The 15,874-nt window shown below is 34.5% G+C and overlaps 1 protein-coding gene across 3 annotated transcripts in view; it reads right to left on the bottom strand.

Annotated features, from left to right (window-relative positions):
- Positions 1-15,874, bottom strand: part of LOC134380657 (protein adenylyltransferase SelO-like) — a 35,089-nt gene that overhangs the window by 8,803 nt on the left and 10,412 nt on the right. For 2 of the 3 annotated variants that reach the window (XM_063100722.1, XM_063100720.1), the window contains 9 exons: positions 15,764-15,831; positions 12,409-12,496; positions 9,600-9,669; positions 8,768-8,840; positions 7,448-7,531; positions 6,618-6,747; positions 3,063-3,107; positions 2,873-2,954; positions 2,676-2,768 (listed from right to left, as the gene is read on the bottom strand). In XM_063100722.1, the coding sequence (XP_062956792.1) occupies positions 2,676-2,768; positions 2,873-2,954; positions 3,063-3,107; positions 6,618-6,747; positions 7,448-7,531; positions 8,768-8,840; positions 9,600-9,669; positions 12,409-12,496; positions 15,764-15,831 (733 nt within the window). The remainder of the gene's footprint in view (positions 1-2,675; positions 2,769-2,872; positions 2,955-3,062; positions 3,108-6,617; positions 6,748-7,447; positions 7,532-8,767; positions 8,841-9,599; positions 9,670-12,408; positions 12,497-15,763; positions 15,832-15,874) is intronic. The other variant, XM_063100721.1, reaches the window with a different exon arrangement.

A 15,874-nucleotide genomic window follows, 5' to 3' on the forward strand; every position in this document is an offset into this window, starting at 1 on the left:
AAAAATACAATAATATATTGCTTATTATGTTAATAATTTTTCAAGTTAACTTCATATTCCTTTAAATTGTTTATATTCTTTAATAATAACTTATCCAGATTTTTATAAAGAATGTTATTTCAAGGAGAAGTAGCACAAAAAGGAATATTTTCCTTTTCGTTATATATCATTAAACTCTAAAATTCTAATTTATAGAAATCCGTATTTAATAACTTAAGAGAAAAATATACAAAGTTCTTATAAACAGATTACCTGATGAATACTTATATTATCAAAAAGCTTCTTTTATATAGGGAACTCCTTCAATGTGTAATTTATTTTAAAATAACTTAATTTGCAACTGCATTTTATTTGGTTATCCGTTAATTCATTTAACAAATAGTTATAAAATGAGGACAATGTGCTGGGAACTATGTTTAGGTGGGAAGAACACGAAAATTAAGAAGACATAGTACCTGACTTTAACAAGGGAACTGTGTAAACAAATAATTCAGTGCCGTGTTAGAAGTATTGTAGAAATGCACATAAAGGCTAAGGGAACAAAGGAATAAACAATCAGCTCTACCAAGGAAGTTAGGAAGTTGCAAAGTACTATGAAATTAACTACAGAAATGATTAAAAGTATAATGATCTCTTCTCACTTAATTTTCCCAATTCTTGGTAATTTAAATGTTTATACCTGTCACAAACTTGAACAAGTCAATTTAATATTACTTTGTCTCAGTTTTGCACGCATTAAATGACAATTAGTGGTTACCACTAATTAAATGATAATTAGCAATGACAGAAGAATCACTACATTTCAAAAATTACATCAAAGATACTTATTGGTTAACATTTTTCTGTATTTCTGTATTTCCTACTCAATAGGCAGACATTCTTTTTTTCAAATCACTCCTAAAAATGTAACTTATGGCTATTTTATACCTGCAAGAACAATAATTTTCCTTATAATTAGCATGATCCACACCTCCCTTAGAAATAACAATTGTTATGCTTCTTTTTCATTTATTTGGCAGCTGGCCAGTAAGATGTGAACCCTTGCACCATGCTCTAACCAAGTGAGCTAACCAGCCAGCCCTATGCTTCTTTTTCAAACACTAATTTAACTCCCATTTCCTACACTTGCAATAACCATTTCTGTTTGAAAGTGGTTGTAAAGTAGGTGACAAGAGGCTGACCCCTCTCGCTAATACAGTTTCCATCATGGCACTCCTTCCTTCAAATCCTACATGGACTCTATGCTTGAGAGGACCGAAATTAAGAGAACTACCACTGCTTATCTTGCGTAGGTATTGTTACTGCTGATAGCTAACAACTACTAAGTACCCACGAGGTTGATGTTATTATAAATGCCCCTATTGTACAGATGAGGCAAGAGAGGACTAGAGAAACTGAGTGGCTTACTTGTGGAAGCTCACATAGCCTACTAAAGGGAACCTCAAATCTGAAGCTACCTCACTTTTTCTTGAAATGACTGAAAAAACCACCTTTTCTTGCCTCATCTTCACTATGCATGAAAACAAGGACTGACTTTTCGTACAATAATGGGGCTTTAAATATCAAAGAACCAAGACAGAATTAACAAAGTAAAAATGGGCAGAACTGGCATAATGAAAAGGGTACCGGACAGCAAAAAATTTTGGTTCTGGTTCTGACTTTATAATAACCTCCTATGTGAATTTGATAAGTCATTTAACCTCTCTCGGCCTCGGTCTCCATATTGCAAAATGAATTGCTCTTTAAGGTCCATTCCCAATGTAAAATTTTGTGATTCTATGCCTGAGACTACTTTCTAACAAATGGATCAACAGTGTCAGAGAACTAAACCTGCAAAAATATCACAATATTTTCCTCTCAAGCATTTGTTTTTACCTTTTTCTTTAATAAATTTTTCCCTCTTAAAAAGAAATACATTGCTGATAAAAATACAAAACATCAAAGGCTATGGAAGTTTGGCAAGATCTAGCGAAACTGGAAATGCACAGCATACCCTTTAACCCAGAAATCCATTCTGGGGAATTCTCTATATCTGTACCAAATGGAATAACCTATGTATATTATAATAGCAAAAGCTTGGAAACAAACCAAGTCCCATTGTAGGGCACTGATTAAATAAATATGGTACTCTACAAATGGGATGTTTTAAAGCTGTAAAAATAATGAGGATTCTTTCTAGGTACTAATATGGAAAGATCTTCAGGACATACTATTAAGCAAGGTGCAGTCATTATATAAAATAAACTCTCTTTTATGTAAAAAATTATGCATATATATACATATATCAATCAATATCTGCTTGATCATCAACAACATGGATGAACCTAAAAAATGTGCTAAGTGAAGAAGCCAGATGCAAAAGACCATGTATGTATAATTCCATTTATATCAAATACCTAAAAAAGGAAAACCTTTAGAGACAGAAAGTAGATTAGCAATTGCTTGGGGCTAGAAGTCGAAACAGGGGTTGACTGCAGTGGGCACAAGGGATCTTTTTAGAGAGATGAAATTGTTCTAAAATTGAATTATGATAACTGCACAAATATGTTAATCATTAATAATCATTGAATTGTATACTTAGAATGAGTGAAATATCATGGTACATAAATTATCCACTGATAAACCTGTTAAAGAAAACTGAACTAAGAAAAAAGTCAAATGTCACAAATTAATACCTGAGGAATGTTGAGCTCCAGTAGCTGGCTTTGAGTAATCTCACTGAGCTGCCGAAACGTCATTGTAAAATCAGCTTCTGTCATTTCCATGAGCTAATGAAAGTAATTTTATTTATCAATCTCAATTCTTCAAAAATATGCTGAAAAGTTAGTAATTCAAATGTTGATCAGAAAAAAAAGTAGAATGATAAACTCACATGTAAGAGAAATGCAATTAAATCATCATCCTCCTCCCTTTCTCCAAGTAATCCCAATTTGGCTTTGAACAATTTGCTAAATCTAAAAGGAAAAACATCAATTCAATTTGTTTTTAAAATTCTCACCATTATAAGAATTGCCCTCAAACCAACCAGGATGCTTTAATATCTGTATTCAAAATTGGCAAACCTTGTATAATAAAGAACAGGGTACCCCTCAAGAATCTGAACAGCACTGTGGGAAGGAAAGGAATGACAGTTAAACAATGATATAAAATTAACATTCTTGAATTACATTTTACACGAACTAAGTGAACCTTCTCATATATTAAGTAACATGGAAAGTACATGCTAATGATTCTGGTTTCGTGGTTTAATTATATATAATATCTTACAGAAAATCCTCAATATAAATTTGTCTCAAAGATTTGGATACAGTACAGGTCAAATCATGTCACCTCTGCAGCATGACTATAAACAATTAGCTTACAAGTTAAATATTGATATGTCTCTATAATACCAAGAGAGTTATATGAATGGGTTTTTTGGTGCATTTCAAAAATCATCTTAGATCCAAAATAATGCATTACAAATATCTCACCTATATGATAACATTTGATTTTTCGAAAGTATGAAAATATAATGAAACATTTCAGAAAAATTAAAGAGTTCTAATAACCTTAATCCCATCTCTAAACAAATTCAGTGTCTATCTCTTAACATTCTTAAATGTATTTTAAGTTATACAAAACTTAACACCATCTGACGCCTCACTCCCTTTTCCTTTCTGACCTCAGCTCCTCTGAGACTGCCCTTTGCTTATTCTGCTGCAGCTGCACTGGCTATTCCTTAAACACACCACACACACTCCCACCTCAGGGCCTTTGCACAAGCCATTCCCCTCTCAGTGGTGCTCCTCCCCCAGTTATCTGCATGGCTTGCTCCTGCAACTCTTTAAAGACTTTGCTCTGAGGCCAGCCCATGGCTCACTCGGGAGAGTGTGGTGCTGATAACACCAAGGCCAGGGTTCAGGTCCCTATATAGGGATGGCTGGTTGGCTCACTTGGGAGAGCATGGTGCTGACAACACCAAATGACTGGTTAAGATCCCCTTACCAGTCATCTTTAAAAAAAAAAAGACTTTGCCCAAGTGAGGTCTTTGCTTACTATTCTCTTAAAACTCCAAACCCCTCCCTCCCCACCCTCTGCCTTATTTTCCTCCACAGTACTGATCTCTTAATACACTGTATAACTTATTTGTTTTGTTTATTGACTGTCTCTCCCACCAGACTTAAGCACCATGAGGGCATCATGTTTGTTTGTTTTTCTGTTTCAATCACTGCTGTCCCCTTAGGAATTAGAATGGTGTCTAGCACATGTTGAGCACTGAAGTATTCAATAAATATTTGTTGAAGGAATAAACTCTGCATGGCAAAACAGGTATAAAATTGATGGAGACAAGGATGGGAACAAGATAGCTTAATGAAAATCATTTTATATGCTTTGATTTTGAACTATGTGACTGTATTACTAATATAGTTTAAATTAGATTAATTAAGGAAATCATAGATGGCATGTAAAACTTTTTTTTACTTTTTTTTTTTTTTTTTACCGAGCCTGGATGACCTGAACATGTAAAACTTTTATCGTTATTGTAATAATACTTTTGCTACCTGCAGTTAATAAAATCACTATATGCCTTGATTTCTTTCTCAGATCTTGTTGTAGTGGAAACAGGGTAAATTTTAGACTTTTTTGGGCACGGGAGGGTGAATGGGATGAAAAATATATTTTATCTCCAACAAATACACTGGAGACACAGAAATTATTAAATTTGGTCACTGCCCTCAGGGAGCTCAATGTTCAGTGGTTGGATCAATAAATATCGTGACATTCTCTACAATTATTAACGTGATCACATTACCATCCATGCATATTCATATACATACATTTCAATTTGAGTAATTATAAACATTGCAAATGTGTCTATTTATTATTTGCTCTGTTGTTTAAAACCATGTTTCCTTTTCTCTTCAGCCTAAATTCAGAATGAAAGACCACACAGTTGATAGACAGAAATTAAAATTTCAGCTTTATTACTGAAAAAGCCTGTCTGGAGAATATGGCTTAGGTCTGCAGATAAACAGGCATGACAATATCCTGTTACACACAACTGAATCCACACACTAACTAACACCCTGATATCAATCATCTGTCAGAGTAAAATTAAAATACTAATGTTTATGCAAGAATTCAGAAATGTATCACCTACATAACTCCATATGAGTGAAATACCTAGAGATTTTAAGATGGAACCATGAAAAAAGAATGGTAGGAAGAAGGAAATGATTAGAAGTGTGGAGATGGGGGGAGGGCTGCAGGCACAGACTCTTAAAGAGATATACTTCCAGTGAAAACCTAATAATCTCAAATTCAAAACATTAAACTATCTTAGCAAAACCTAGCAGGTTGGTAACTAGAGGTAAAACATAAAAGCATTCTTAAGGTCTCATCTTATTAGGATGGAGAGAAAGGCAATGGGCAAATAGAATCTTATTGAGGAAAAGTATTTGGAAACCCATTTTCATATAACAGTAGAGAAAGTGGCAGAAAAAAGAAGGTGACCACCAGCAGAATAAAAAAAAATAACAATGATTTTTTTCAGCAGAGTTTACAAATCAACAGAGGGAGAAAAGGAATGAATAGCTCAAATCTTAAAAAGATAAGGAAAGGGGCTGGGGGTTATGGGGGGACCAACAGTAAAATAAAGAAGCACAATGTAAGGCAGAAGAAATAAAATAAAACATCAATTGTTATGATAAATGTGAACAGGCTACATACTTCTATCAGGACAGAAACCATTACATTCAATTAAAATCTGGCTATATGTTTTGTTAGTTTTCACAAGAAACACCATTTAAAACAATGTGATAAAGTGAAAAACAAAACAAAAAGAAAGCATGAGTGGCAATATTAACATCAGATAAGTTGAAATCGATAGTTAAAAGTACTAATCACACCAGCCAGCTGCCAGAAAAAAAAGTACTAATCAGAATAAAGAGGGTCACTGTTAGGATAAAAGGTACATCTTCTTAAAGAAAATATAAGTAAACGACCTGTATGTACCAATAATATGATATTAAAATATGTAAATTTCAAACAATTGGAAAATATAATTTGATAAAAATATAATTAAAGTAGTAGCTTTTACTAAGCATCTCTTCAGAATCAAATTTACCTAATAGATAAAAACAGGGTCATAAAGGACTTGAATAATATACTTAATATACTCAATTTTATATACTGTATTAAAACTTTTGATCATAGAATATACATTTTTATGTACGATCATCAAACATGTCCAAAAATATTTTACTCTCAGCCACAAAGAAACCTGAACACATTTTGAATAGCAGAGATTTTACTAAACACATTCTTTGATCCTAAAAATATGAACAAAATAATTCCAACTACTTAGAAATTAAGAAACACAGTGATAAATAACCTTTGGATCAAACAGGAAATAAAACAGATTTCACAACACCTAAAAAGCGTTTAAGAAAAACTTCATCCTAATAACTATGGAAAAAAGCCCAAACTGTACTAGAGAAATACATAGTTTGAAATGCCTTCATTAGTAAAGATTAAATAATAAGATGGCTTTTAAAATGTACGTCTCTTGCTAACAACAATGTTATACAAATATATTTCACACAGATTAATTAGTAGATTTCAGATTTACTCACAGCTGCTTTTGCCTAGAATCCAGTAATGGGTTTAGAGCTTGTAACAACTTGTTTAAATTAAACATCCCAATATTGGCCTGATTTCCTATTTTATATCTTCTTTCATCATCAGATATATTTGGTACAAAATCTGTTTAAAACAAAATACTATAGCTTTACAGTGGGGATAATTATAATAAATAGCTTTATTATTAAGTATATATTTAAATTTAATAAACTTACATGTATTAGATAAAAATCCTTCTGACATTAAATATTTAACTCAAAAGTAATATAAACACTTAATACCCATATACACTAAAAGCTTTTAAAATATGAACATTTGCCTAATAGAGGAATACATTTCTAATCTACAAGAGTTTCTAATTTATCACACATACTTCAGACTCCAACTCAGGCAGCGTGTCCTCCACAAACCTTCTCTGATCCCTTCAGTGGTAAGTATTGTATTATTATTACTTCCATTTTATAAATTAGTGGAGTGAGAGGTTAAGTGACTTTTCCAAAGGCACGGAGCCATTAAGGGTCAGATGCCAGAACTCAAACACACGTCTGTCTGACAACACATTCCCCGATATACTTCCTGCCATCCTCTCTCACGTGTAATTTCTGAGAGCAAACACCATGCAGGATTCGTTGTTGTATCACTTATGGCACCAGCAAGATCTAGTAACCACATAAAAATGACCATTTCATAAATGAACCCAATTGTTTCTACTGCCCCATTACTATATTATCTATAAGAGTTTATCTAAAATAAACCTGTGGTAATTTTTTAGTGAAACAGGGTGTGTGTGTATATAAATCACACGTATATAAATCATACATACCTGGATTATAGGCCTCCATAAAACCAAATGGACCATAGTCAATTGTAATGGATAACAAACTGAAGTTATCAGTATTACAAACACCTAAAGTAACAACAAAAAATTCCAAAAACATGATAATAATCAAATATTTGAATTTTAACTCTATTAAATTATCCAGAATACAAAAGGTCATGGAAATGCCTAATTAGTGATATCAAATAGCTTAATATATGTTAAAATTATATTTAAAAATATATTTTAAAATTAAATTTAGCCTTTTGTTTTATAATCTCCCACCAAAGATTTCAAATATTACAGGAACAAAATCCCCAAAAACTGAACTTCCTCTTTTATTTATCCTCAATTTCTAGCATTTATTAAAAAACATACATTATTTGCAATGGAGTTGAGGCTAGTAAAGGAATAAGATTCATTAATTTTCAAAGATTGTGAATAGGGGAAAATATAAAAATATGGACATGCACCCCTTGACAGTCATTAGCTGCAGAACACTAACAGCATTAGGGAGCCCTGCTGGTTTTTTTTTTTGGCTGGAGACATCTGTATATCATAGAAGAAAAGTCTAGAAGAACTGATATGAAATGGTTAACAGGGATTACCTTGGAGAATGGAACTCCCACTCACTTCTGTATATTGTAAATTATTTGCTGTAAGTACTTTTATTTTTTTTTCATGACTTGTGGCTTTATTTATAACATTCCCATACTCATTATTCATAATTATTACCGTGCTTATTAGCAGAGCAATTTTTCCCCTGACTTGCTCATAAATTCAAACAGTTTTGTTCAGCATAAAGGTAAGCTGAACACAGTTAAACTGCATTATGTAATCTTCTCATTAGCAATGTAGTACTTCTATAATTAAAATTTTTGAAACAGCTTTAGAGAGATCTAAACACAATACGAGGGGTCCTCAAAAAGTTCATGGAAGGATTTGTATTACCTTTTAATGCAATTTTTCTACAAACTCTTTGAATTACTCTCATATATACTCATGCAAGTAATCCTAAGGTTAAAAAGCTTTACAGGTTATCATCCTATTTTCGATTACTATTCCATTCAAAGCCACTTTCTTTTTCTTTATTTCTTTTCTTTTCTTTTCCTTTTCTTTTTTTGGCAGCTGGCTGGTACAGGGATCTCAAAGCCATTTTAAATATATTTTAAAAATTTCTCTGTTGCTAAAAACAAATTTGTATATTAAAATGTTAAGAAGCTCATTAGTAGGAATATTTTTAAACACTGAAAAAAAAAGTCTTCTGCTTCAACAAATTAATTCTACTTTCTCATCAGAAGAATGAAATACCAGTAGATAACTTACCATGAGCAAAACCAACAGACATCCACAAGGCAATCAGTTGTGCTGTCTCAGATACCACAATAGAAAAAAAATCCTAAAATAAAATTCAGAAAATTTTCAGGTTTTCAGTAATGTATACTCTTCCAGGATCCTCTGATAAGTCACAAGGAGACTACTGGAAGAATTCAAAGGTGCATCAAAAGATGACTTAAAGAAAAAGAAATAAGTACATGTAAGAAAAATAGAAGAAAATAAATTATTCATCCAGAAATAATATATAAAGGCTCAGACAAAGTATGATCAAGCTTCTCCATGTCCAATGAGAAAAGTAAAAGCAACAGAATTCAGCACAAGGGAGTTAAATTTAAGCAATGTGAGTTATTAAACTTTGAAATGTGTCACCAAAAAAAATGGAATTCCCTTCTCTATGACTGTTTAAAGAATGAAAAAGGGTTATGAAGATGACAAGATTTCCACAAGAACAGAAAATCACATTTTCCTATTATGTATCATGGTTATTTCAGAACTGCTACTATAGAAATATCCATATACCTAATGTGTGAGCAAAGAATATACGTGACCAAGTTATAAATGTTGCTTGAAAAACAGCACATAACAGTTAGGATGTGAAACACCTGTTCTTTTTTTTTTTTAGGCATCTTTCAAATAAAACAACTGTCTTGTCTATGTCTTGTTTATAGCGTGGTTCATCTTATCTTCGCCTAACAAAATGTTCAAAGCGCTCCACACTTCGTTTCCTGACTCTCATTTTTTAAGGTTGCAGCTGTAATCTCTAATGTTGGCAGGCCAGTGAGAGAAAACAGAGTATTGCCTATTCTTTTTAAAAACTTACCATGTATCTATTAGGTTCTTTGACATCTACAGAGGGAAAATGCTCCTGTATGATGAAGTCTAATAATGTCCTGGAGATAAAAAGGAGATAGCATCAGTGTTCTCCAGTACATAGTCCCGAATATCCAAGCACCTACATCCACCATTGACATTTACGAATTCCTTAGATCAGGCTTAACACTTAAAACTTTAAGATTTTACTTCTGAAACAGCCAAAGAAAAATATTTCCTCAATACCAATCGAAAAAAGAAATATGGGGCCGAGCCCGTGGCGCACTCGGGAGAGTGCGGCGCTGGGAGCGCAGCAACGCTCCCGCCGCGGGTTCAGATCCTATAAAGGAATGGCCAGTGTGCTCACTGGCTGAGTGCCAGTCACGAAAAAGACAAAAAAAAAAAAAAAAGAAGAAGAAAAAAGAAATATGTTTCTAAGATCATATTAGATTCCACCTAATTATGTTATAAATTCAGATTAATTCAATAAACATCCATTCAGTGACTACTGCACCTACTGTATGCCAAGCTCTGAGCAAGTGCTAGGAAAAAGAATGACAAGACCCAGACCTAGACCTCAAAGAGTACATAGTCTACTAGGGAAGAAGAACATATAAAGAAATCACGGCATCACAGTATCATATGTCCAATAACAGAAATATAGAAAGTGTATAGCGGTAACACAGCAGGGAATGATTATTTATGTGTGGAGGGTCATTTACAAATGAGGTCACTGGGCCAGCCCATGGCTCACTTGGGAGAGTGTGGTACTGACAACACCAAGTCAAGGGTTAAGATCCCCTTACCAGTCATCTTTAAATCAATCAATCAATCAATCAATAAAAATGAGGTCACAAAAAATTGGCAAATGTCTGAAGTTAAAATATTTAAAGTGCATATGTATTATATTTTTTATTACTATTTTAACCACGTATTCTACTTAACTAACTAACTACTAGTGTTGATTGCATTAGATAAGAAGAAATCTGGAAGAAGATTTGGGCTGTAGATATGATTTGGAAACTACTAAAACCCAGTCAAAACAATAGGAGTAAATTAGAGCTTGTCTAATATCTATTTATGTCTCATATGTACATATGAGAGTAATGTCATGTGAGCCAGTGGAGGCATTTCAAGGATGAAGTAATGGACGATATGTCAGAAGGATAAGTGAAATGCAGCCGAAATATGAGCACTAGATGGAACGGTTTCAGCGGTATGGTGAATCCAAGCAGAAGTGACCCAAAAAGCAAATGGGTAGTTAGAAATAATGTCCAGGGAGAGCAGACAACCAGGACGACCATGACCCCAGCCAGGATGACCATGAGCTCAGCAAACATTTGCTCAAGTAAGAGACTCAGAGAACAGTAGTGACAAATGTGAGTACTTCTCTGCTTATTCATCTCCTTCCTTCTTTTCTTCTCCCCTTATTCTTCGTGGACCAAATCTGGATTTACTATGCCGATAACTACAACATAGAATCCATACTCCATATGTTTCTAGTTTGTCCAGGAGAATTTTTCTTAAATATTTCTAATGACTTTTAAAGACTGTATTATCTTAACAAATGGAAACAGAATTCCTCTTAGAAAAGGAGATGTTTTTATTAGAACAAACTTCTTGCTAAGTCTGCTTGGGGAAGGCAGAATTCCAGGAGCACAGATGCCAGCAGGCACCAGGACATCAGAGAACGATGGAAACAGTACTGCAAGACCCGAGGGGAAGACTTCACTGCTTTTGCTCTTTTGAAGCAACCCTCCTCCGTCTTCCCCATAGGAATCTTCAGTAAGACGCACTGTGGTTAAAGGCTTTGTGTAAATTTGCTCTGTTTGTTTGTTTTTGTCCTGTGGAAGGGGCTAAGTTTCACCTCTGGGTCAGCCCAGTGTGAAACAGGCATCGTCGCACATGTCAAAGCTGAAGTCCTAGGAAAGAAGAGACAGGAGACAGAGGACACACTTGGGGAATCCTTGAAATTGGGAGGAAAGCTTCAGGAACCTTGAGGCTGCAGAACTGGGGCGTCTGAATCCCTTGCCCCTGAATCTCTGAGTGGCAATGAAGGCCCTCAGCTGTAACCAGGTTGCATACTACGTAATAAATTCCTTGAGAACAGGGACTACTGGGTCTTACACCCCTTTTTTTAATGGTATTAGGCACATGGCAAGTCTTAAAAATACTTATTAATTTAAATTCTTAGTTTTACTTATAAGAACACAAAATATTTAACACCATAGCACACAGGATTTTTCCAATGGTTTTGTACCATTTTTTTAATGTAATTTTTTGTACAGCTTTAAAAAGAAGGAAATCCTGTCATTTGCAAGAACATGAATGGACCTGGAGGACATTATGCTCAGTGAAATAAACCAGGCACAGAAGGACAAATGCAGCATGATCTCACTTATTTGCAGAATCTAAAAAAAGTCAAACTCAAAGAAATAGAGAGTAGAATGGTGGTTACCAGGGGTCTGAGGGTTATGGAAATGGGGAGATATAGGTCACACAGTACAAAGTTTCAGTCACAAGATGAATAAGCTCTAGAGACCTAATGCACAGACTATAGTTAATAATAATGTATTGTACACTTGAAATTTGCTAAGAGAGTAGATCTTAAGTATTCTCACTAAAAAAAAAGGTAACTGTGAGGATATGGATATGCTAATTACCTTGATTGTGATGAACATTTCACAATGTATACATATATCAAAATATCACATTGTATACCTTAAATATATACAATTTTTATGTCAATTATATCCCAATAAAGCTCAGATAGATACTCACTTTCATAGCTAAAAAAAAAAAAAAAGTAATTTTCTAACCTCAGTAAATCCAGTTCACCATAATGAGCCAAAATTTCCAGTGATCCAATTCTAAACCATGATTTTGCAGCACGCAGCACTACTGCACCTTAAAAAGAAATTTTATTTTAGCATAAAACTATTTTAGCTATGTGAATATAGCAAAATGTATTTCTTTAAAATAAAATGACTTTCATAAAAAAGAAAGTAGCCACTGATTATGAGAAAAACAACTAATTTACACCCTATAAAGATCAAAGGTTTTTCTCTATTGCCTTCAAGCCTGAATCAGTATGTTAGGAACCACAAGACTTTTAGAAACAGCAAGACTCCAATCCAGCTAAATGGTGAGGGGTATGTTCGGCTCCAAATTTCAGATGCTCCACTGTCTCATCAATTGTGAACCTTCCCTGTAGCTCACCCTAAAATAGGGAATTAATGAATTATTTATTTTGCATAGGCCCTTATAACTGCCTTCCATTCCTGTAACCCATCGAAAATTAACTCCAATAAATAAATGTTTGCATATGTTATAAACTATGAATATATACTGAAGAAATCAAATGAATCCATGCATTTTGTATTTGTAACCTTCTATTGCCTTCCGCTTTGATTATAGACATCAGTAATACAATTAATAAGTAGATTTCATGGTTCTTATAAGGAATGCTGCACTTACATGTGTTGAGAAGGCAAGATGAAAGTCTACAGCAGGGTGACAAGAGTTCCTGCTCTGCTGGTGCTGTCCCTCAACAGACAACCACTCTCATCATGACTGCTACCTCTGGACCTTTGTTTGCGCTGTTCTTCCCTCTTCCACATATCCTCCTCTTCTCCCCTCACTGAAATTCAACCTAACCTTATGCTCAAGATCAACTGCCACTTCCTCCATAAAGCCAAACTGATCTCCCTTTTACTTACCTCTGATTTTTAATTGTTCTTTTGTTCCATGTGTTTAAATCTTTTTACTACAAAGACTGTGAGTTTCTTAAGACCAGGGACTATGACATACTTATTACTCCTTGGCCCCCAAGAGTTTAGTGCAATGGTAGGCACAGAAATGGGCCAATTAATAATTTCTGGTTTGACTGAATTACCCATACAGTCAGGACTTATTCACCATACTCATCTAGATATTTATTTTCATCTGTGTGGGGGTTTTTTGTTTTGTTTAGTTTTGTTTGAGCAATAAAAATGTAGTCACTCAGAAAAAAAAAAAAATAGACGCTCAATAAATCATTCTAAATATTTACTTAAATGTTAGCACTGGAAGACATAGAATTATCATCTAGTCTAACTTCCTTATTTTATTTTATTTTATTATTTTTTACCTCCTAACTTGGAGACAGATAGGATACAGTTTTGTTTTGTTTTGTTTTGTTTTGTTGGCAGCTGGCCTGTATGGACCTCCTCATTTCAGATGAAAAAACTGAGGGCCAGAATGTTTAAGTGATGTGCCCAAGTCACAAAGCTAGTTCCTGCAGAGTCAGTTCTAGGTTTCACATGTTCTTTTTTCCTGCCTGGCTCTATTCTCACTGTATGGTAATGGCTCCTATGCAAATATGTCACCAACCAGTACCCCAAGAGGAGACGGTAAGAAATGAAGAGACACGCTTTATGGGATCAGGAGGACCTTTCAGGCTGCTGACCTGTAAGGCATCCTAGTTTATTTGAGATTCCTTTTTATAAGCCAGTGAAAATAAGAAATCATACTGATTAAATCAGTTATGTCTGGTACCAAGCTATTTATAGAACATTTTCAGCTGCCACAGCACTTAAAGATTCATAGCTAACTATTTATCAACAAAATAAGAACATAAGTTTCTCATTTACAAAGCTCTCAGGGTCCTGGGTTCAATCAAAGGTCAGACCTCAAGAGGAGGGAGAAGGGGGAAGTAGGCAAAAGGGATGCCAGTCTTCCTGGCTCCCCTAGAATAGCAAGGACTTTGTCAGCTTGTTATTTAGTACCTCACACAAATATTAGGTTAAAAGTACAAATGAAATATCTGCATTTACGTGAAAACTTAGGTACGGACATTCTCTGAATGGCCTAACAGAAGTAATACTCTGGACCATTTGAAACCATGAAGACTGTAACTCAGAATTCAGATAAACAGTATATACTCATATATATAAGTCATAGCCACAAAAGTTAGTAGTGTTGTACCAGTCATACTAACAGTCTGTGACTGGAATCTCAAATCCAATTGCCATAAACAAAAAGACCTAAATGTTGTTATAGGCCCATGTGCAACAGTATCATTTTACCCAGATAAAATTAAAGGGGAGAGAGATGCCATAAAGAAAAATAACCCTTAATTCCTTAAGTATACTTTTGGGGGACTGTTTTTTATGAAAATCTTATAAAAATGTACTGCTATTATCTGAAAGTTTGCATCCTCCCAAAATCCATATGTTGTAACCTAATCACCAAGGTGACGGTGTTAGAAGGTGGAGGTCTTTGGGAGGTGATTAAGGATTAGTACCTTATGAAAGAGGCCCCAGAGAGCAGCCTTCCCCTCCCACCATGTGAGGACACAGCAAAAAGGCACTATCCATGAAGCAGAGGGCCCTCACCAGAAACCTAATCTGCTGTTGTTTTGATCTTGGACTTCCCAGCCTCCAGAACTTTGAGAAATAAACTTCCATTGTTTATAGATTACCCAGTCTAAGGTATTTTGTTGTAACAGTCCAGATGGACTAAGACATCTATTATGCACTAAGTATAAGGAACATAGAATGTGCTCTCAGTGAATCACTGTGAACATCATCAGTAAGAATGCTATCCCATGACATAGAGATGTCCATAGGACCCAATAAGCATGTAGGGCTGTCAGCAGTTCTCAACATCTCCACTTTTTAGGCTCCTAAATATGTTTATTATTGATATTCCGGTCTCTTCCCTTTCCCGAAGATTCAGAGTCAAGTCTCTCTTTTGCCGCTGGAAGTGTGCCTGTACAGCACACTTTCTCATCCCCTTCCTAGTTTTTTATTTCTAAACTACTAAAGGCCAAGGAAAAAGTTGACTGAGCTTATTGGAAGTCAACATAAAGTAAGAGCAGTCAGGCTCTGAGGAAAGGTCTGAGGGTCACTATTGGGAGGAAAGTGCGTGAAATTTCCTGTACTAGCTTTGTAACATTTTTGCCAGCTGTTCATAAACATTTTTGTTCTCGTCCCATATATTTGCTGTTTGAAATGAATGGATTAGTTATGTAAGGATGTGGGAATGGATATTCAATAATAATACAGAAATGCTGAAATGACATCTTGAAGAACCATGGATTACTTTTTAAGAAGACTGCAAAAATGTCCAGTATCTGTTGCTCTTTAAGAACTCAGTCCAATTTTATGCAAGTATTCTAAAAATTGTTGTTACCTCGTTCTTTCATAATATTTCCATTGTAAAACTGGTCTCGCCATACTTCATCATCACTTACAACCAGACTGAAACAAAGGAGAATCAAAGTTACAATTTAACTACTATAAA

Source organism: Cynocephalus volans, chromosome 6 (genome assembly GCF_027409185.1).
Source record: "Cynocephalus volans isolate mCynVol1 chromosome 6, mCynVol1.pri, whole genome shotgun sequence".
NCBI classification, from domain to species: domain Eukaryota; kingdom Metazoa; phylum Chordata; class Mammalia; order Dermoptera; family Cynocephalidae; genus Cynocephalus; species Cynocephalus volans.